This window comes from Vanacampus margaritifer, chromosome 7 (assembly GCF_051991255.1).
Source record: "Vanacampus margaritifer isolate UIUO_Vmar chromosome 7, RoL_Vmar_1.0, whole genome shotgun sequence".
In the NCBI taxonomy this organism is placed as follows: domain Eukaryota; kingdom Metazoa; phylum Chordata; class Actinopteri; order Syngnathiformes; family Syngnathidae; genus Vanacampus; species Vanacampus margaritifer.
Window position 1 is genome coordinate 9,664,971 of NC_135438.1, and position 21,457 is coordinate 9,686,427.

General features: G+C 39.7%; 1 protein-coding gene across 1 annotated transcript; it reads right to left on the minus strand.

Moving 5' to 3' along the window:
* Window positions 1-3,005: 3,005 nt before the first annotated feature.
* misp3 (MISP family member 3) lies at window positions 3,006-19,841 on the minus strand. The gene is made up of 4 exons (XM_077570438.1): window positions 17,983-19,841; window positions 14,479-16,343; window positions 13,271-13,344; window positions 3,006-11,333 (listed from the first exon to the last, which is right to left on the minus strand). Exons 2-4 carry the CDS (start codon window positions 16,295-16,297, stop codon window positions 11,241-11,243), a joined length of 1,986 nt encoding a protein of 661 aa, XP_077426564.1. The 5' UTR covers window positions 16,298-16,343; window positions 17,983-19,841; the 3' UTR covers window positions 3,006-11,240.
* Window positions 19,842-21,457: the final 1,616 nt, after the last annotated feature.

Consider the following 21,457-nt stretch of genomic DNA (forward strand, 5'->3'; position numbering starts at 1 on the left):
ATTTGACAAATTGACATATTTTAGACAGCTGGGATAGGCTCCAGTAGGCTGCGAGCCTCGTGAGGATAATTTCATATTTATATTTTAGTCTGAGGATTCACAGCAGGGGTGGGTAAAGTCATTATTAGCAGGGCTTGACAGATTATTCTGTCAGTTGATTTGAAATTAATTTACTATGATAGTACCTTTTTAAAAATCATCAAAAATTGGCCCATTCTTTGCTAGTTTTTCTTTCTTTCTTTTTTTTCTTTCTTTTTTTTAAACTCATTACCGCATTACAAGATTAGGCAGTTATTGGCATTCAACCTTGAAAAAATCCATTTAAAAAAAACATCAGATTTTTGCCATTTTTTTCCTCAGTTGTAGTAAAGTTAAAGAAATTATATAGGACATGAATAGTAAACAGTCAAATGTTTTGCTTGGGTTAACCCTAACCCTGATTAATTTCCTTTTTTTTTTCTCTTTTTATTTTTTATTTTTTAACCCTAATTCATTTCCAATACTTATTGTTGTAAGCAAGCATTAAGCGACCAAAAAGCAGTTATTTTATTTACTTTATATTTTTTTAATTAGTCGGATGATTCATCGGTTATTGGAATTGTATTCAGCCAAATTATGAACTCTGCATCGGGCCCAAAAAAATCCATATTGGCCAGGCTCTAAATATTAGTAATAAACAATCTGACATATAAACGCCAACATTTTTTTTTCAACTTGTCTACATATGACTTGATCAATATGTCTGTTGAAAAAAACACACACGAAGGTGGCCCACAAATTTTCCACACCTGGGTTACAGTCTAACATTGTAAGCAGAATTACCAGGCCCCCCATCCCACGTTGCAGTTTTAGCTCTGCCATTGTATCATCCTTTCTCTTAGCATGCACTAAATACATACCCACACCCACGTGAAGCATTATGATGCAAATCTGTGGGAAAAATCTCTTCTGATGTGTATGGATGAAACTGACACAGCTACACAAGTGTACATTATGACTTCAAGTGAAATATGCTGGCATGGTTTTATTTTAAGGGCCCATCATTTATTCATAACACATTTTATGGAGACACATAACATAACAAAACAAACTCTGAGTTGATTTGCTGCAAGCTTTCTTGACAGTTTTAGTGGTTGTAAGTATTAGCTTGCCATATTTGTTTTTATTCGTGAGGCAAATAGAGAGAAACTATGGCCCTTAAAGTTGACATGTCTGACTCTATACGGAAAAGAGCTTCAACCTGTGGAATTTGGACATCTTTACTGATATTACAATATTTTTTGATGTTGTCAGGCTTTGTTCAGAAACAATAAAGTGATCAATTATTTACAGGTAATTGGGAGGCCACGAAAGCGTACCTATGTACATTTCAAACACACGCTGATACCCAAAAGAAGCCAGCAGTGCATAAAATATGATATTCAGAAAATAGACCACAATTTCTGTTATCTTTATCCAACATTTGGTAGCATTTTGAACACCCTGGCACCGCTTTAAAAGCAAAAGTATGCAAATAAAGATAAACATTTGTGAACCAATCAGGACACACAGACATGTTGGATGATGTTTGGGTTTAGGTTTAGTAACTCATTTAGGTTTAGTTACTTACTTAGTTACTTATATTTCATATAATTTTTTCTCCATTGAAATGAATAGAAATAATCCATAATCAATTACTGCGCCTCTCGCACCAGAACAGTAAAGCTTTTTGTAAAAGCTAATTTTAATGAGGAAAAATAAAACTGTAAAATACAAAATCTGATATTTTTGTTTCACTTTTTGCCTTAATTCAATGAAAATGCCGATCCTTTCTTTGTGCTTGCCTCAGCTACCTGGGGGAAGGAGGAAATGAAGTCTACACAGACTAGAGACACTACAGGGACATAGGTAGGCTACATGGAACTGTCACAACTCCTCAGCAGTAACATTAGTAGTTCTTTGTTGAGGACAACGACTGTATTCCTGTGAGTATTGTTATATTATCTGCCTACACGTATTGGATGTTCAAATAACCGTTGCTTAAAGCGTTAGGCCTATATCACCGCCACATAGATGCTATTGTTAGCATGTGTTGTTTACTAATATGCGTTAGCATTAGCATTGATAGCGGGCCACATAGATGCTATTGTTAGCATGTGTTGTTTACTAATATGCGTTAGCATTAGCATTGATAGCGGACATAAAAGACTAAGCTATGTGGTTGTTTCAAATACACAAAGTGTAATTCTTTCTGTTTTGTGTTTAATTTGACAGCAATGCCCAGATGTTTGCAATTGTCCGTTTTACAACAGTAACAGTTTGATATATATTTTTTTCAAACAACTGAATAGTTGCCTTACAAATCCAAACAATTACTATAAAGTTTACCTTTATCTAGTTTTTATTTTAAGAACATTATTTATAATATCACATCAGTATTACAAGGCAGTTTCTGAATAAATGACTTTTAGCTAAAATTTGATTGAAAATGCTCATTGTCATTTGACATATAACAAAAACATGAATCACTTTCAATTAAAAAAAACAAAAAAACTCTTGTTTTGAATGTATGGTGGAATAGAACAAACTTAAAGTTTAAAAGCCCATATTCCAGTATAATGTATTGCAAACATGTATACTGTATGTAATTTCAAAAATATTGAAAGAGAAAATAATTGGGGATGAATAGACAATGACTGCATATGAATCATAATCTGGCGCAATAACAGCGATGGTATGAAGCCAATGTTGCTAATACATTATGCGCTAAGAGAACCCGAGAAGCGTGTCAAAATCCATCTATTTAAGAATCCATCTGCATACTGCATAGCATACAGTAACACTGCATACAATATAGAATATACAATAAAGAGTCAGCTCAACAACCTGCTGGCTGTTGGAATTTATTTCTATATTAATATAAATTTAAGTTAATAATCTGACTCCAATTTGTGACCTTACCAAACTATCACTCATCCAACAATAGCATGCTCGTTCTGCAATAGAAAGGTATCAGGAAGCCGGCATTTTCACACACGAGTGGATTTATTCCTAACACTCAAATCTAATACATCACAGCTGGGGTCCCGGGTCCCTATCAATACAATTCTATACGCCTCTGTCTCAAACAGCAGACGTAGTCGTCTTATCCGAGTTGCCCCAGTGAATAGTTATACTACACAATATTTAAATGACACAGAAACAAAGGCATCCTGGCATTATTCTATTGGCTATGTGTTTTCTGCAGTTTAACTTTAGCTTGCTTCTCATTGGCCGATCTTCATCCGCAGGTCACTGGGTGGCTTCTCCTGTTTTGTACTTTTCCGCCATGGTCTCAAACAAATGTGGTTTATAACCTACTTTGATCTTATCACGGTTCTGCATCTCCCCCTGCAATTAGCATCCTTTGTTGGCAACCTTCCATTCCTAACACACCCACGTGCATCACACACATCCTGTATTTCACCCCCACGCATACAAACTCTTATATTCCTTTAATCCCTCTCATGACCTCAGACGACTGAGGTCATCACTCGAATACCTTGTTTTTTATTGTTAAACATGAGCTATAAATCAATAAACAACTAAAAATTAGTATCAAATTTCATTCTAGTAGAAAATCAGTATAAAATTTCATTCTTTCTCATGGCCTCAGATCCCTGAGGCCACCTTCACATACTCACATCCCGGACTCCCGGAGGGCCACAGCTGTCTCCACTTCCTGGGGGTCCTTCTGAGGGATCATCATATACTGACCACCCGGCGGTATTGGCCCCAACGTGCGTTCAATTGTCTTAACAGTCAATGATCTGATACATGGAATACAACAACAGCCGCATAACACCATAATAGCGGAAAACATTGCGATCGACATCAATACTGATGCAATCAAGCTTTTATATTTGCCAAAGACGTTTAACCAGTCAGAGTACCAACTGGTGTCCACGCCTGAATGCTCTTTCATTTTATTACTTAGCGTGCGCAGACCCTCCAATGCCTTAGTAAGGCGACCATCAGGAGATGTATTGTTGGGGATCAGAGTACAACACTGCTCCCCAAAAATACCACACACTCCTCCTCTTTCAGCTAACACCATATCTAAACTCATTCTATTTTGGAATGCCATAAGAGACGTGGCTGCTAATTGCTCGTGCACTGCCTGGAGTGCCGAAGTGGTAAAGTTCGCCAATCGTTGGACATTGTAGTGGACATAATTAATCCGGTCCACATTTTTGTTTACTGTAATAAACAGAAAAATACTCTCCCATCCTGCCGCCACTTGATCCACCAATTTGTATTCATCAGGGACCCCTCTCGGAACTCCAATTGCATCTATGTATGTGGGGTCTCCTGCATTCAACCATTCTTGCATGTCCCTTTTCTTCCTCCCAAGGAAGGGGATTCTTCCCCACTGTCTAACTCCTTCCCAATTTATCCTAGCCATGTCTAATGCTGTCACACTTATTGGCATGATCAGCGTTACTAGGGCGCACTTACCTGAGGCATTGGGGGGAAGCCTATCGTACAACACTCTCTCTCCACACCACAGCCAAACATCAGCACGAGCGAGAGGTATTCCTGCTGGCAAAGACACATTTTCATTACACCATGACTCCTGGATGTTTCCAATCCCAGGGCCACTCCCATGTAACTTTAGGCAGGTAAAATTTTGTTGTGCAACATGGATGTCAAAAATGGGCTTTTGCTTTTCCATATTTGTCAGTGGAAAGGCCGAATCCAATTGGCTGCACTTTCTTTGGAGAGTTTTGTTATACAGGAAACCAAAGAGACAGGTTTTGGATACAACAGTTGCTGCCATGATTTTCAAAACTGGTCTTGCACCTAAACATACCAAACAATCCTCGTTAGTATTCTTAGCGGCCTGTTCAGCCATCAGGAGCCAATTATTAGTGACCATAGAAATACCTGTGTCGGTTGTTTACACTTCAGATTTAACAGTAGTTGTTGTGTCTGTGTCAGCGTCTTACCACCATCTTGCTCTGCTTCATACCATACCGTTCCATTACAGGAATGATACACCATCACTCGTTCTCCTTTCGTTCCATCACTTCTATCATCCCGCACCATATGTTCAAACACTAACATAGTCCACACAAAGCACAAGCCTGCAAACAAAATAGTCAATAAAGTTAAACATTTGCATCGTCGTCGTTTTTGTTCCGACACTTCCGAGTCCGATTTTGATCCAATTCTCGCCATCGACACATTCCCTCTCTTGACCTGCCCGTCCGGGCAGTCAATCTTTAAGCTCACCATTGGCAGGCACAAAGTCTGGGGCCGGGCGCAACTGTGAGTAATGGTACCACTTGTGTCCTTTAGTTTCAATTCACATAATCGCTTGCACCTCATTTGGGAGGCCGTTCAGCATCGCCGTCCTGAACATCATCTCAGCTTCAGGGTAGCTGCCTGGGTGTTTACCTGTGGTCTCAATCCACAGCTCCAATGCTTGAGCATAATGTTGCTCTTTGTCGTACATCAAATTTCTGTATTTTTAACGCTGGTTTCTTATTATAGCAGTGTAAATCATTTAACAACAACATCATCTTAACTCAGAACTATTCATGTCCGGCCGGGCCATGAACAGTCTGAGAAGAGATTTATACTTATACCTTAAATAAACACTGCAGTTCATTTTTAACAACTTGTCTCATGAAAAAATGTCACCCAGGTGTGTCAATGTTCCTTCCACACCTAAATGGCATATTCCATGGGCTCTAGAAATTATACTTTTCAATTGTTTCTGAGATGGAACATACTTACCGTATTTCTGCTATAAGGGTCGTCTTTTGTCATCTTTGTAGAACTTATTTTTCCAACTCCCATCCTCTTCATTCGCTGCCTGTAAATTCCTCACACCAAACTTCATTCTCACATCAGACTTCCTTTCAACCATACACAGACAGACCAGTCATTCTCACATCAGACTTCCTTTTCAACCATACACAGACAGACCAGTCATTCCCCCATCTGATAAAGATCAATTTTGATCATTTCAGACCTGAATGTGAAAACGGCAGCCGCTTCCAAATTGCTGCTTCAAAGAGGAAAAACAGACACCTTGTGTCCTGTAGATTAAAAAACAACCAAATTGTGACAATTTGGCCAACACCAGAACTATAAAAAGATCTCCAGCTGAGCTAGCCAGGAGCCATAAAAACAAAAGCCTTTGAGGCAAGAGTTTGTAATGTAAATTTGAATCCTGTAGATTAGAAAAACAACCAACTTAAGCAGATGTAAATTAAGATACTGCAGCGGAGGACTTTTAGGGTCAGGAAGAGATGAAAAAAAGATTTAAAATAACCCCATTAATCTATTGCAGGTCACGAATCTTCCAAATATCTGCCATCTCAACTAATAAAAGAAATGAGTTATAATCAGAAAAACAAAACAAAATCCCTACTTTACACCAACCAAAAAGTATTCTTAAAATGCTAACTAACCTCACCTCTTCTACAGAGTAGTGGGGGCTTTGTAAAAACACAGCAGGGAACTTTGCCTTTGTGCATTCCCCGTGGAATCCAAACATCAGTGCTGTTGAGCTTAATCAAAATTAAAAATTTAACCAGCAAATTCGTCGTAAGTGTTCCATATCTGAGTGAGTCCACTCTGAGAAGCCAAAATTATAAAAGAGAAATGGGAAAAAATAGAAGGCCAAATTCAACAAGCATCAAACAACGGAAAATATAGTATTTAAAGATTAGACTAAATTTTATACTACCCTAATTCACATAAGCTGTTCTCAATTTCCGAACTGCGTTGCTATAGATCACATTTCCTTTCTGACATAGTACAGAGTGCAAATGTCTACAAACAGAATACAACATACGACCTCAGGCACCAAACTCAGATGATTCCAGAACTTTGAGTCCACAACTGTAGTTCATATTCCTTCCTGTCCTTGTCGATAGCAGTTTATGCAGGGCAAAGTTCAAAGCGGGCACTGGGCTTTGTGTACTGGAGTTCTCAGGAAAAGTTCATCATGACAGAATCGATGGTTATCCTGTCTGCTCAAAAAGTTGCTGGACATTATGCTCAAACAATGCATAAGAGTCATTGAACAGTCACAGGACGAGCGGATTTACAGTGTACCCTCCTTTTTGCAGTCCGTGTGGTCACTTCCCCCCCCGAAAGTGACCATTGTTCAGTTCGCCGTCCACTCTGAACATCAAGCATAGCAGGAGAATGCTGTTCATTCCATTTCCAGCACTTTTCGGTTGAGTCACCCAAGTGAAACACCTTTCAGTCAAAGATTGAACCTGCCTGAAACATTTATACACTCGGAACAGACAGAGGGAGATGAGATCATAGCAAGAGAACACTGCTTGTTGTCATTCAATTTCCAAGACAAAATAAAATAAAAAATTCCCCCAAAATATTTTGTTTTCCAAACCCCTAATTTATTCATTTTGTGGTTTTATTTGAATTTGATCACTACACTATAGCAAGTAGTAGTACTATATTTACGCATATGTCTACCATAGACATCTTCATTACGTGTTACCTCAAATTTAAGAAACATGTGACAGCTGTTAGTCACCCTGGCCACTTGGATGGAAGTCCTTTCCAGACTTCTAGAATGGGACTCAGATAAAGACAAAGGTTAAATCATTTTCACACCTACGGATAAGTTATCAGAGATGCAGGGGAAATATAAAAATCAAAAATGAAAAGTCTATTTCAATTAAAATTTGGTTTTATTACTTATTCAACTATATTACACAGATCTGATTTTAAAAATAATATGAGAGTGGCCTGTAGTTCACACCTAGACCTCTATGTCCTTCCGCATAACAGGAACAATTTGATTTAGCCTTAGACGACCCCTGTTATTCACACACACAACAGACTACAAGTCTCCCAAATGGAGACAATGGGAGAGAGGACTAAACTTATCACACCCCCTTTCCTTTTTATTTAGTTTAATTTAATTTTAACAGACAACAGTACAAATCACCATCTTCTTAAAACAGCAGCTCACGGCCCCCATCCTTTCAAAATATGCAGATTTCCTGCTTACCATTCTTTTTCACCCTTTTTTCACACACTTAAAAATCACTGTCTTAAACAAACTTACACTTCCATTCACTTAACTTCTGCACTTTTCTCATCACTCTCCACTTCCCCCTCGCGGTGATCCGCGTTGCTGGGCGTTGCCTGCCCCCGTCTCCTGCTAACACCGCCTCTGACGTGCGCACGGGCGACTCACTCCCCCTCAGCCTTTTCCTCTCATTATTCACAGCCTGTTCGATCAACTGTATTGTTGCTGGCGTCATCCGTGACCCGTCATCTTCCACATCTAAAACCATTCTGCCCCCCAAAGTGACTACGGGGGCCATCACTGACGCCGTCGGATACGGAGGGGGCGCAAATACATACTGTCCCGAGCTCGGCAACTGTGGATAAACGCCTCTAAAACATTCCGCCTTTTCTCCCTTATCAATCACTTCCTCCTCTCTCTTTTCCACTTTCTTTTCCTCTTTCTTTTCCTCTTTCTTTTCCTCTCTTATCGCTGCCAGCGCAGTCGCAATAGTCGCCAATTGGTGAATGCCCCGTCTATCATTCTCTACATCTTCAACTTTTTTCTGAGTTTATGACGCTTTCGCCATCCAACTCGGCTCTGTTCCTCCTCCATATCTTGAATATTTGCCAACATTCTGCTCTCCTTTTCCTGTAACTGCCGCGCTAACTTCGACATATCCCATGTTCCAGGTTCTCCGCGAAACAATTCATCCTTCTTTAATTTCCAAAACAACTTCTGACACCGTTCTCTTTCCTTCTTAATTCTCTTACTTTCTATTCCACTAATCAACTGTGATTCCAGCCTACCGTAATGACCATTAATCTCCGACCAGACTCCAGGGGACCCGAGACCCTCATCACACTTTCTCTTCTCTGCCATCCTTAAATCCACTCGCACGTGTCCTTAATCACTTCTCTTGCAGTTTAATTTTAGTTTTTACATTCACACCGCTTCCACACTGATACGTAAATCCCAGATTTTAAACCGTATCGATACGTAAATCCCAGATTTTATACCGTATCTAACCACGAATAGTTGCGACCTATTCTAGTAGGTAAATCCCAGATTTTATACCCTACTAATGTCCACACTTTATACGTAAATCCCAGATTTTATACCGTATCAAACCACGAACAGTTCCAAACTTATTCGAGTAGGTAAATCCCAGATTTTATACCCTACTAACACGTCCCACATTCCTTCCTCTCATAATTTAGCGTTGCCAATATGCAGAATTTAAACAAAAGGAATCTGCTCACCTTGTTTGAGTATGGGCCCAAGAGGAAAGCCGATCGGACGTGTGGCTTTTTCAGGTCGTCACCTGGTGTGGACTTGGATCCCAGATCCTCGAGTCCCAGACTCTTGTGGTTTTCTCGAAGTCCCAGACTTCTTTTTTACCTCTCTTGCATCACGTCGGGGTCACCATAATTGTTGGAATTTATTTCTATATTAATATAAATTTAAGTTAATAATCTGACTCCAATTTGTGACCTTACCAAACTATCACTCATCCAACAATAGCAGGCTCGTTCTGCAATAGAAAGGTATCAGGAAGCCGGCATTTTCACACACGAGTGGATTTATTCCTAACACTCAAATCTAATACATCACAGCTGGGGTCCCGGGTCCCTATCAATACAATTCTATACGCCTCTGTCTCAAACAGCAGACGTAGTCGTCTTATCCGAGTTGCCCCAGTGAATAGTTATACTACACAATATTTAAATGACACAGAAACAAAGGCATCCTGGCATTATTCTATTGGCTATGTGTTTTCTGCAGTTTAACTTTAGCTTGCTTCTCATTGGCCGATCTTCATCCGCAGGTCACTGGGTGGCTTCTCCTGTTTTGTACTTTTCCGCCATGGTCTCAAACAAATGTGGTTTATAACCTACTTTGATCTTATCACGGTTCTGCATCTCCCCCTGCAATTAGCATCCTTTGTTGGCAACCTTCCATTCCTAACACACCCACGTGCATCACACACATCCTGTATTTCACCCCCACGCATACAAACTCTTATATTCCTTTATGGCTAATATCAAGCTTCATTCCAAAGTTCAACATTTACTGCGTGACTCAAGTAGAAGTCAAGGAGTGATACAACAGAGGCGCTTTTATTCACATGTGTGTACTCTGGACTATCAGACTTCACCTGTAAAATCCAGATCAACTTTATTGCACTGTAATCCGAGCCCAGCGCATTAGGTAGGCTCCGGTATTACCTCCTGCTTTGTTCATTCCACTGGATGACAAGCTCATTAGGAAATTGTCAACTTTGTGATCACATAAAAAAAAAAATACAGTAATGAATTACATGCGGAGCTGTTTTTATCGGACTCAACATTAGGCACGCCTGCACAAGTTCAAGAGCTGCAGTAAAAGGTCAAAATATAAGAAACAGCTGTTAGTATGGAGCAGTGCGCCACACTAACCGGATTAATAATCATCAACACTGAACAATATTATTGCAAAGATGCATTAATATGATCAAATATGCCAATGCGTGTATTTCTAGTAGCACAAATACATATGAAGTTAAAAACTAGCTGGCTTAAGTAAAAGGTGAAAGGTGGTTTATTGCGTGGATGTTGTACTGGGATGGCATTTGATTGCACAGGTTAGGTAAGCAAGATGTCATAAAAACAAAACATTTGAAATGTTTTTACAAAGTACTAGGGCCTGACCAATATGGCTTTTTACAGGCCGATGCACTTTCTGATATTTGGCAGAATAAAATTTCGATAACCGATTAATCAGCCGAGGGGAAAAACATATACATATAATGAATTTAGTAACTTTTTCTGGTCCCTTAATAACCAAACTGTACAACCAAAAAGATATGAATTACACACTGAACATTTTACTGTTTTACAATACATTGTCTTCCACCATTTGTTTAATTTAACACAGAAAAAAATGGCAATAATCGTCTGATTTTGGGGAATTTTTGCCACTTCGTATGTTGCAATGTGTTAATGTGTAAAAACAAACAAAACAAAAAAACTGCAAAAATCAGGAAAATGAAATCGGCCAATTTTTGCTGATTTTATAAGAGCTAATATTGGCCAATTAATTGATCAGGCTCTGCTTTTAAGCATGTACAAGTGCAGTTACTCTCAACTCATTTGTCCTCCTGTCTTTCTGGAAATGTTCCACACTTTGACCATCTTCATTCATACGCTCTGCAGAAATCTTCAGTTTGTCGACTTTCTCCTTGTCATTGCTCTTGCAGGTTGTGCCCGTTGACCAGTCCCGACTCCCACATGTGCACCAGGGGGGTCTTGTGTCTGGAACTGTGGGAGGCCTGCACCTAATTGACGACGAGAATGCAGTGGACTATCATTGCGAGGTAAACAAATGGGACTAAATGAGCGGGAAAACTGAGGCTTTGAGTTGTTTGGATATGTAGTACGTAACTAAATCATCTTTCCCCATTGAAATGAATGGGAATTCCATTCATTCGTACTGCTTATTATTTTGGCTAGTATGCTAGCTAATCCTGATGGCCTCATGTGAAGGTGGATGTATTGAATAATTGAACTGCTGAATGTAGTTGTTTATGTGACAAGGGTTAATGATTGTGTATATTAGATGCTGTTTTATGACTCTCTCTGTAACCTTGTGGCATTTATGCCCAATTACAAACCACATGTAGGGAAAGTGTAAATTATTTACATATTTTTGCTATTCACAGCACGGCTTGGTTGACTTCCAACGTCAATAACGGGTGTTGACTCTATCAAAACTAACTGAAACGTTGCCTTATCTGATAACTACATTGCCGGTGCAAACTCTTGCCGTAGTCATTTATATTGTGGCGAAAAACTTGCTCCTCTAATCTTTCTTCTTTCCTATTGGCTGTCGATCTGTTTCACGTTACAATCATACAGCCTGTATCAAGTATCAAGATTTATTTAGGATAGTGAGTCCCAACCATTTTAGGAACATATCAGGCAGGCAAAATCACTTTCAGCACATCCCACACCACAGGATAATATCTCAAGATAATCTTTTAGCGACATCTGATAATCGGGCCTTTGATGGAGGAGAGTGAAAAATTCTACAACTCGGCCAGATTATCGTTGTGTACTGTACCATGCTTCAAACATTTATATCAAAATCGGATGTTGACTGTGCTGAATTGCTTTAGTACTCCACATCATCTCTTTGGATGACTTTCCTGGGGCCCCCCGAGGCAAGATTATTACGGCACTGTAATCAGGGACAGATAATGAACTGATAGAAAGTGAGTGGAAAGAAGAGACAACACTTTTAAATAGATGCAAGAAGCCACAAGGCAGGTAACGGAACTCAAGACACGCACACACACACACACACACACACACACACATGACTCCCTAGACTCTTCTTCCCTGTCTCCTTATCGACGAAGATAAGCTGCTTGCTGTGTGTTCTGAGAGCTATCAGATGTTTTGTTGGCGCCGTGGAGATACTTGTTTCCTGTCTGTATTGATGCCTGTGAACTTTTCAACAAGAAAACATTCGTATTCACCCCCATGGAATGCCCCATTGTTGTTCCGCTGCAGGTAGCTTCAGAGATAACTTGAGCTCTCCGTTGACTGCATTTCAAAGACATTTTTTATTTACTAAAAAAGGGCCGAAATCATCCACTTGATCATGTTTGTATGATTAAAAATACAGATTTTAAATCTAAGATATTATTTTAATAATAATTTAAAAAAAAGATAACAACAACAATAATAATAATTATTATTTTAAATTATTATATATTTTTTTTTATAATAATAATAATAATTATTATTATTATTATTTTATGTTTGCACCTGACAAAGCTGACAAAGACGATTTTATTTAAACGTTGTATATAACAAAAAAAAAATTAAGTTATGCATTTTCATTTGGATTTCAATGACTGCAAGTCCCACCATGCATTGCAATTTCTACATCGGTCTCCTCCATTGACAATGCAGTTCCACGTTAGCGCTCGTGTAGCTCATTTGACTTCTAGTGGTCTTAATGAGGTGAATCAGATTTAAAACACACATAGATATTCATGCACACATGCACATCAAAATATGGCATTTAAAAAAAAATGCTATTTGCAAAGTGATGTATGACGAATATTCTGAATGAGGGCTAAGCATCCCTGAAGTGCAAATCGTACATTCGCCCCTGGGTTTGTGATCCCTTTTCTGAATAAGTGCATCATATTAGAATGGATTGTAAGAACTGTATAATAAAGTGTCAAAAGGCCCCTCTGCTTACCTTTTGCTGGTCCACCGTGTCTCCATGGTCCTGGCCTGGGGGCCACGCACTGAGCTTTCCAACAGATTGACGGGCTGTTTGAGGCAGAAGGAATTGATTTAAATTAAGGAGCAAGGAATTGGAATTTTGTATTTTAAAGCACATTATATGGCAAAAAAGTCTTGAGATACACTTCTTAATCCATCAATATGGTAAATTTGGATGACTTTTTTTTTTTATTTTTTTTACATTTCTCCGGCGTCATCAAAGACACACCCCACTCACTTTGTCATAGACTTGTGTTTTTTTATGTCCATTGATACAATTCAGACCCACACAAAGGCTGTGGAGAAACCCTCCCTGATAACAAACATACATTCAGGCACTACATTAAAATTGAAGCTGAGCAAAGTCTAATTTATAAAGGAAGAATTTTAGAATGAGGTTATAAGTGAGTGAGTAAATACAATTATAACTGCAAAGGGTGGGGATCACAGAGTATGTACATTCCAATAGGATATCATCACAGTATCTGGCCCAAGTTATGCATAGTAACTCGTTTGCATTTGTTGGTTTATCAATACAAGAAGATGAACTGCAATACATGACGCCGTATCACGGAAGATGAGCAAATTTTGCACTTATAGATAATGAAATATGTTAAAAATTAAATTTGCTCCTACAATATGGTATCACGACACAAATAGTAATACAAGTAAGTAATCAAAGTAATCCAACTCCATGTTGATATCTAGTACATAATTGACTAATTTAGTCCTCACATGACAACTAACTAAAATACTGCAAAAATAATCTCCATAATATTTGGCCAATGGTATATAAATGATATGTTTGGATGATCAATACACACACAGTCCAACTACAATGCAGGCCTGTGCACAAGATAAACACATTTTGCACTTATGTGACGATTATTATTTTACATACGGTATATAAAGAATCACCTTTCACATAATACATCTTGCAATACATTAAATTTGTCACTTACACTAAAATTCAAAATGGTGGAATTTAATTTATGATCTCTATCAACGCAAGAAAAACAATTGCAACTCACATAAGTAAATGATCCAACTGTTCCAAATATCAACGCTAAAAGAAGCTACGCCAGAAGGGAATCAAACCCACAACCCCCGGCTTTCAGGCCAGAGGCTTATCCATTGATCCACTGGGCCCCATATCAAGCCTTGATATTGTGGTAGACTGACCTGCTGTTTGTCTGCTACGTCCACTGGAGGAGGCGCTGGAAGAATCCAGAACATTTGCTTGGAGGCTTCTTCTCTCCATGCCGACTGGCCTCGCACCACCACCACCTCCTCCGCCATACAGGCTGATCCTCTGCTTGCGGAGTTCTTTCTCCCTCTCTTGATCCTCCCGGATATCCTTTTCCACTTTAATACCATTTGTGAGCGAGCGCAGCTTGAAGAAAGGGTTCTCCTTAGGCAGCGTCTCCTCTTCCAGCTCTAAAGTGTGTCCTCCTGAACGGGATGGGAGTGCATATGAAGTTTCTCGATCGACCTCCGCCTCGGCGCAGTAGTGCTTCTGTGTTGGGGCAGTCTGGTTGTTCTCCATAATGATGACCTGGCAGGACATTCCCTCGGATAAGCCCGGTCCTCTGGGAGTTGAAGAGGCATCAGCACCTCTCAGAGGCTCTATACTCTGTCTCCTCTCCGAGCTTCTCACAGTGGACGCCTGTGATGAGATATCGTCTCGGCTCTCTGAACTGGAGCTGGAGCTGCTGCTGCTGCTGCTCCCACTCGAAGATGACTCCGTGCGGTTTTGAAAGGCTTCAAAAAGCTGTTTCTTCTCTTTCAGTTGCCGAACCGTCCCCTTATCGTAAAAACCCGGTACCTTCCCCAGCTTGACCAAATCTTGCTCTCGGCCGACCTCCTCGTGGATCTCATGCTGCATGATTTTTCCTGCCAGCTCCCTGTCTAGGCCGTGGAATTTCTCTGACCTGGCGACGGTCTGGTTGAGAATGGTTTTCAACAGAGGGATCTCAACGTACTCTGCGGATGAATTTGGAAGCCCTCTAGATCTTCTCAAACTATGTTCTCGCTCAATGGTCCGTCTGATCTCCCTCTCAATCGGGGTCTCTTTGGGTCGAGTTTCTTGGGAGGCTACGGGGACGTTCGAAGCGCTGCGTGGGGAGAAGTCCGCAGATAATCCGCTGTCATCGCTTGAGTCACTCTCCATTTTGGCCAGATTAGGACAGTCAGCACCGTCCTTATTTTCTCCCTTCCCTTCCTGTATTTGGATCAATTCGTAAGACCTCACCTCCACCTTGTCCCCTCCAGGTCCACTGTGGTTCTGCTCTCCTGTTTCGATTTCCCCTTTTGTCCTTCGCCCTGCCCTGTCTGCCTGCCTTTCTCCCACTGTGACAACACAGACGGAGCCTTTGGAAGCCGCCCCGCCCTGATTGGGTGGCTCCATGGCAACGCCAGACAAAGGTGCAGAGTTCTGCCCGAGCACCTGTTGAGCAGCTTCCTGGTTTGCTCCCTTGGGGGTGAGATCTTGGCTTTGGGGCGGTAGCGCCCCCTGCTGGTTATCTAAGTCAATAACATACAAGGGCGGGTTTTTGGGGTGTGAACATGGTGAGGACTTGCAACTGCAAATGTTTGTTTCCTCTTCTTCAGTAATACTTTCAGGTGCCATTTGAGAAAAGACTAGTGCTGGAGAACTGTCTCCACATGGTGAGAATGGTTGAACATTCTGGTCACAGTCAGGAGATTCGTTGTATGAGTTGATATCGTCATCACTGGGCCACTCTGGCACCTCCACTTCCAAGCTGGAGAAATCCCTTAGGAAATCATCTTGTCCATTCAACATCTTAAAATCGTCCAGTTTCTCGTGAGATTTGTGCAGCTGGGGAACTTGTATCCATTCTGTCATTGTCTCTTCGTTTTGGCCTTGTTCTCTGCATCCCTGGAACACTTCAGTGCTGTCTTCTGGTACTGCTCTTGGGGTTTTTTGGTCAAGCGCAGCGGAATCAAGGCTCGCTTGCTTCTGCAGGGACACTGTTGCCATGGTGATGGCAGTTAGGATCTTTTGATCTCTAGACAGTCAGTAAGCGCTAAAAAGGACATAAAGCAGAGCGGAACACCACAGGGATCATTTGCTGTTCAGCAAGAATTCAAAGCCAACAACAGTGTGACTAGTATTGGGCAAGTTAGTTTTGAAAATGTTCATACAGTACTACTAGTTACTGTTTTTTGTTTTTGAAGTTATTAGATTTGACTCTGAACCCTGCAGCTGCTTTCCATTGCACTTTTAGAGCTTTTAACAAATTCAAAAGTGTTAACTTTGTTTTTGAAAGAATCCTTGCAGCTGCATGTAATGACTTAATACATCATGACCAATAAGAAGTAGTGTTGTAGTGATTGAAAAATTTCCCGACAGCCAATGATGCGATAGGTATAGTAATTGCTGTACTTGGAGCACCCAATACCGGCCGTGATATTGACTGAATGTATTGTATCCAGGGCAATGCTGATGCTAAGTCTGTAGCCTGTGGGTCCCCGTGCACATTGCGAAGCCCTCAAATGAGACAATGCACCATCGCCAACCCCCAGATCAGCTTTAATCCTTAATGACTGTCACCTTATTTTCACTTTCATTGCCTTCAATGTGATATTGTTGTATCTGCATTAGTGCACTGGTGGACCTTGTGCAGCTCATAAACCAACCTTCTATTTAATCAGCTTAAAGCCTGGCGGTAAAACACGCACGCACATTCTCATTCAGGATCATTCTGGCTAGAAAAATAAATAAATAATTCATACCCTGGCACCAGAGGGGCTCCGTTAGGCAGCCATCTCCGTTAAGTGTTGGTCATTTGAATGAAAATGTTGATTAGTTTTAGTCAAAATTTTTTCATTTCCATATCTGATAGTTTGACCCTAAATTCAGTAATAAATAAATACATATAAATAGCAATGATAAAGAACTAGTCTTTTAACAAATGCACAAAATCATGTTTCAAGTTCAACAAATAATTTACGTTTTTTTTCATTATCAAACAAGCAAAACAAAAATACATTTTGATATGTTATTAAGCGACACCAACCCAGCTCTCTGACCTTGCACTTTATAATGTATCCGCACTTTATCGTCATGAAATAAAGCGTCTACAAAATCATTGTCATCGTTGATGAAAATAACACATGAAAGAATGTTCATTATTTTCAATAGTTTAGTTTTAATAGTTCTAAATTAACATAATTACACGAGTAGTCACATATAAAATGTCATAAAGAAATTCTCTTTAATGCCCAATGAACGAAACAATCCACTTTGTTTAATCAGCGTAATTATGATTTTCATATTTTGAATTCAACTGAAATAAACGGGACCTTCCACAATATTCAGATTTATTAAGATGTTCCTGTATATTTAATATGACATGCACTTGGGAGTGCTGCCATCTTATCATAGATGCATGAAAAATCCACAAGAGATTACAGATTAAAAACCTCATTACATAACGGGCTTGTGTTTGCTTCATTATCCAAAGGAGCTATTTATTTTGTTATCAAAAGAACAGCAAAATCTTAGCATCATTAAAAATGCATTTTGTGCATGCAGCACAAACTCAACTTAAAATGAGAGCATTTTGACAGGGAAAACAACAAAAATAAATCCATACTGCAGACATTTGCACACATAATATCACAAACCTAATCGACATCATGATTTTCAACTATTCCACTTACCTGTGAACTGTCACCAAATATGCCCTCTAAGCGACACACACTACTCTAACATGTACACACTCCTCCCATCAACCTCAGTGTGCACATCTGCAGTGCACAATGCTGACCAGCAATCACTGTCTATAATGCATAAACCATAATGACAACGCGCACACGGGCACAAGAGGCTTACTTCATTGCCGCTGTGGATTGAGAAATGCTAATCCTGTTTTGGAGCGACACGTGTTAGTTTCACACTGCTCGCACATTCCCATTCATCAGGAAAAACAGATGCAAACTTGTGTTAATGCTTTAGTGCCGGCAATTAAATAGTTTTAAAAAGCCAAGTGCTTCTTTTAATTGAAAAAATGAACTCCACTTCACTTCAATGACCGTAAGAAACAAACTACACATGTTAAATTCTCAATTACCATCATAGTTCTGCACCTTTAGGAAATGTTTAACCCTGGAGAACCCACTGGGTCAAATTTGGCCCCTATAAATTCTGCTACTCAAATATCAAAGACCTTTATTTTTTTTTCCCAGCAGTGATTTTGTGCCTGTGTTCTTGTTTCCATTGGCCAAAGTGTGTTTGTACATTCAAAATCCAGTTCTAAAATGCAACAAATAAAACAAAAAAATTATATTGTTCAATGTAGCTGTGTATTTGAGTGATTATTTTCTTAAATTCTAAATAGTTTACTGACAGTTTTTGTTATTCAGATTTTTCAAAATGATACCCCTAAATCCCAAAAGGGACAAATTTCGCCCTAATCCTAAATTAGGGAATAAAGGGTTAAAATTGAAAAAACATATATTTTGGTGTTCAGTGAACTTATAGCAGTCATTTAATGTATAATTCATAATTTTCCAAAGAAGAAAAGGGTTCTTGGGTTCTCCAGGGTTAAAGCAACGTTTTGACATTTGTCAATGTCATGCAAATGTAAAAAGAAGTATGAGCAAAAAAATTAATGAATTAAAAAAACACACTGCTAGGGGCGCACATAAGTGGTGCACTGGTGCACATTTGCACTGCAAATTCAATATTGCGCTCCACTTCAAGTCTGTCCACGTGCTTTTGCATACTTGAACAATGCATATACTGTCACTTTGACTGCAGTCAGGCTAGGCAGCATCAATTTAAAGTCAAGTCAGCCGGCACAACGATTGCATCCGAGGGCCAACTTCCAAATTCAAAGCTAAGTAAAGCCATTGATATCCACTTGTTATGCTTTTATTTTGAAGTTGACCCTCGCAGTGCATTGCACAGCTTGACTAACGATTACATTCGTGTGAGACGGTGGCCAGACGCGTCATAAAATTGGAATCCATATAAATTAAATTAAATTAAATTATAAATAAATTTCATTAAAAAATTTAAGTAAATTATAAATACATTTAATTCGATTTTTAAAAAGCTCATTATGCTTATTTTGCAATGATGTTTTTACACAGTATCGTGAGCTTTGAGCTTGAGTTTTTAAAATCAGATTAATCACATCTTAGAATTTTGATTAATCACGATTAATCAATCACTTGTTAAAAAAGGCATTTTTTTATCAATATTTTTTACCCGTCAAATTTGAATAGCACCGGTTATGTGTTAATTCTTTTTACATTTAATGTTATGAGGACGTCTTCGACATTTTTTGAACAACTGCACACGCTCATCCTCCTCTTTTTCTAATCAATGAATTACTTGCATAATTTAAAATGGGAAAAAAATGACCCCAATATTTTGACAACAAACAACAAATATTCTAAATGTCATACGCAAACATTTATTAAATACTTTACTTTAATGCATGTATTTATGTTTATTGCTCAACCTGTGCTACCTTAAACGTAGCAATTCACGCTAAAGGATAATCTATGGTCAAAATTAATTGTGCGATTAATCTGCGTTAATTCATGATTAATGCGATATTTTTTGTGATTAATTAATCACTTTGACAGCACTAAAAAAAGTGAAGCACTGTGAATACTTTCTGGATGAATGAGACGGTGTGTATGTGGGTAGCATGCTAACAGTCAACACAGTATTGAGTTACAAGTACTTTACTCTCTTTTGGACACAACAAAATGGACAGAGAATGCATGTATTAGGACGAAGTGACACAAGCCTCTTCTGTCCCTGCAGCCTCCTCAGGACAAAGCCCCTTGCTGGGATCCAGCCAGACGGGCGGAAGCATGTTCAGACACGCCACCTGAGCCGTGAACTCCGCCCTCTCCTCCTGGGCGACCTCCCTTTTCCTGCTGAACAGGTAGACGCGCATCACCGTGTCATCCTTGTCGAAACGCAGCAATAAACAGTCCGCGCACGACGTGTCGAGCAAGGTCACGGTGACGTTGCTCTCGTCACGGAAGCGTAGAGCGCTGCCCTCTAGTGTCACATTGTGGGTGCTAGAGTGGCACTTTCCCTCCATGTGGACTCTGGGCGTGTAGGAAATGTCGCGGCCGGGGCTCACGATGACGTCAATGCTAGCGCTGTCTCTGCGCTTGAAGTACAAAAGTTGTCCTGGGAGGGTAAAACCGCCCGAAATTAGAGCCCAGCGGCCGGCCAGGAGCCCGGCGGCCATTCCATCACGAGGCCGGAGCAGGTCTTCGCAGGCTAAAGGGGCTGAGCGGACTAAGAAGCACCAGGTGCAAGCCAACGCGGCCCACCGAGCAAACGCTCTTGCTGGTTGCATGTTCTTTGGTTACTTTCAAATGTTTCAGAAAGAGGAGAGCAGTATGCTTTTATAGTTGATTTTAATTGTGCAATACTAAACTCCACAGAGTCATGATGGACTATGACTCTTTGTTTACACTGGAGTGGGGTGATTGAGTGGTACATTGATTATTTTTTTCAATCATACTCTAGATGTCGTAAAAAAAAAATTTTTTCAGAATTTCTAGGTAAACTTTACAAGAAGAGTTTTGAGTACATTTTACCAATTTAAAAAGTTACTCAAGCATTGAGGAACGATTTTCGGCTTCAGCAAGGGAGACAGCAACTCTACCACCTGAGCCATGCCACTCTTTCTGTTCATTACTATACTGCATTGCGGGTGTGGCCAAAATGAGACCGAAAGGATTCCGCCTGACACCATCAATATACTAACACACAGCAGGAGCTGCATGGCCCAGATGGTAGAATGAAGGTTGTGGGGCCGTTCCGCAACCCTTGCGTATCTTTTTTTTTCCCCCAAAATAAATTGGTAAAATTTACTGAGAACTCTACTTGTAAAATGTACTTTTAACTTGACTATATTTGAGTAAATCTTGTTCTTTTCTTTTTTACAGTGAGCCGTGTGAAAGTTGAAAGTCGGGATGTTAACTGGTCAGCCCTGAAGGTAAGATTAATTTCCATCTATTACACACCTTAATCAGCGTATCGTTGTACTTATTGTATCACTCATGGCTCTAAGACCTTTGAAAAAGATTTTGGGAAGTCCTTTGCTTTTTGTGATGCTAAAGGCCTTTTGTTAAGTTGGGGGAGTCGGCGTGATGTAGA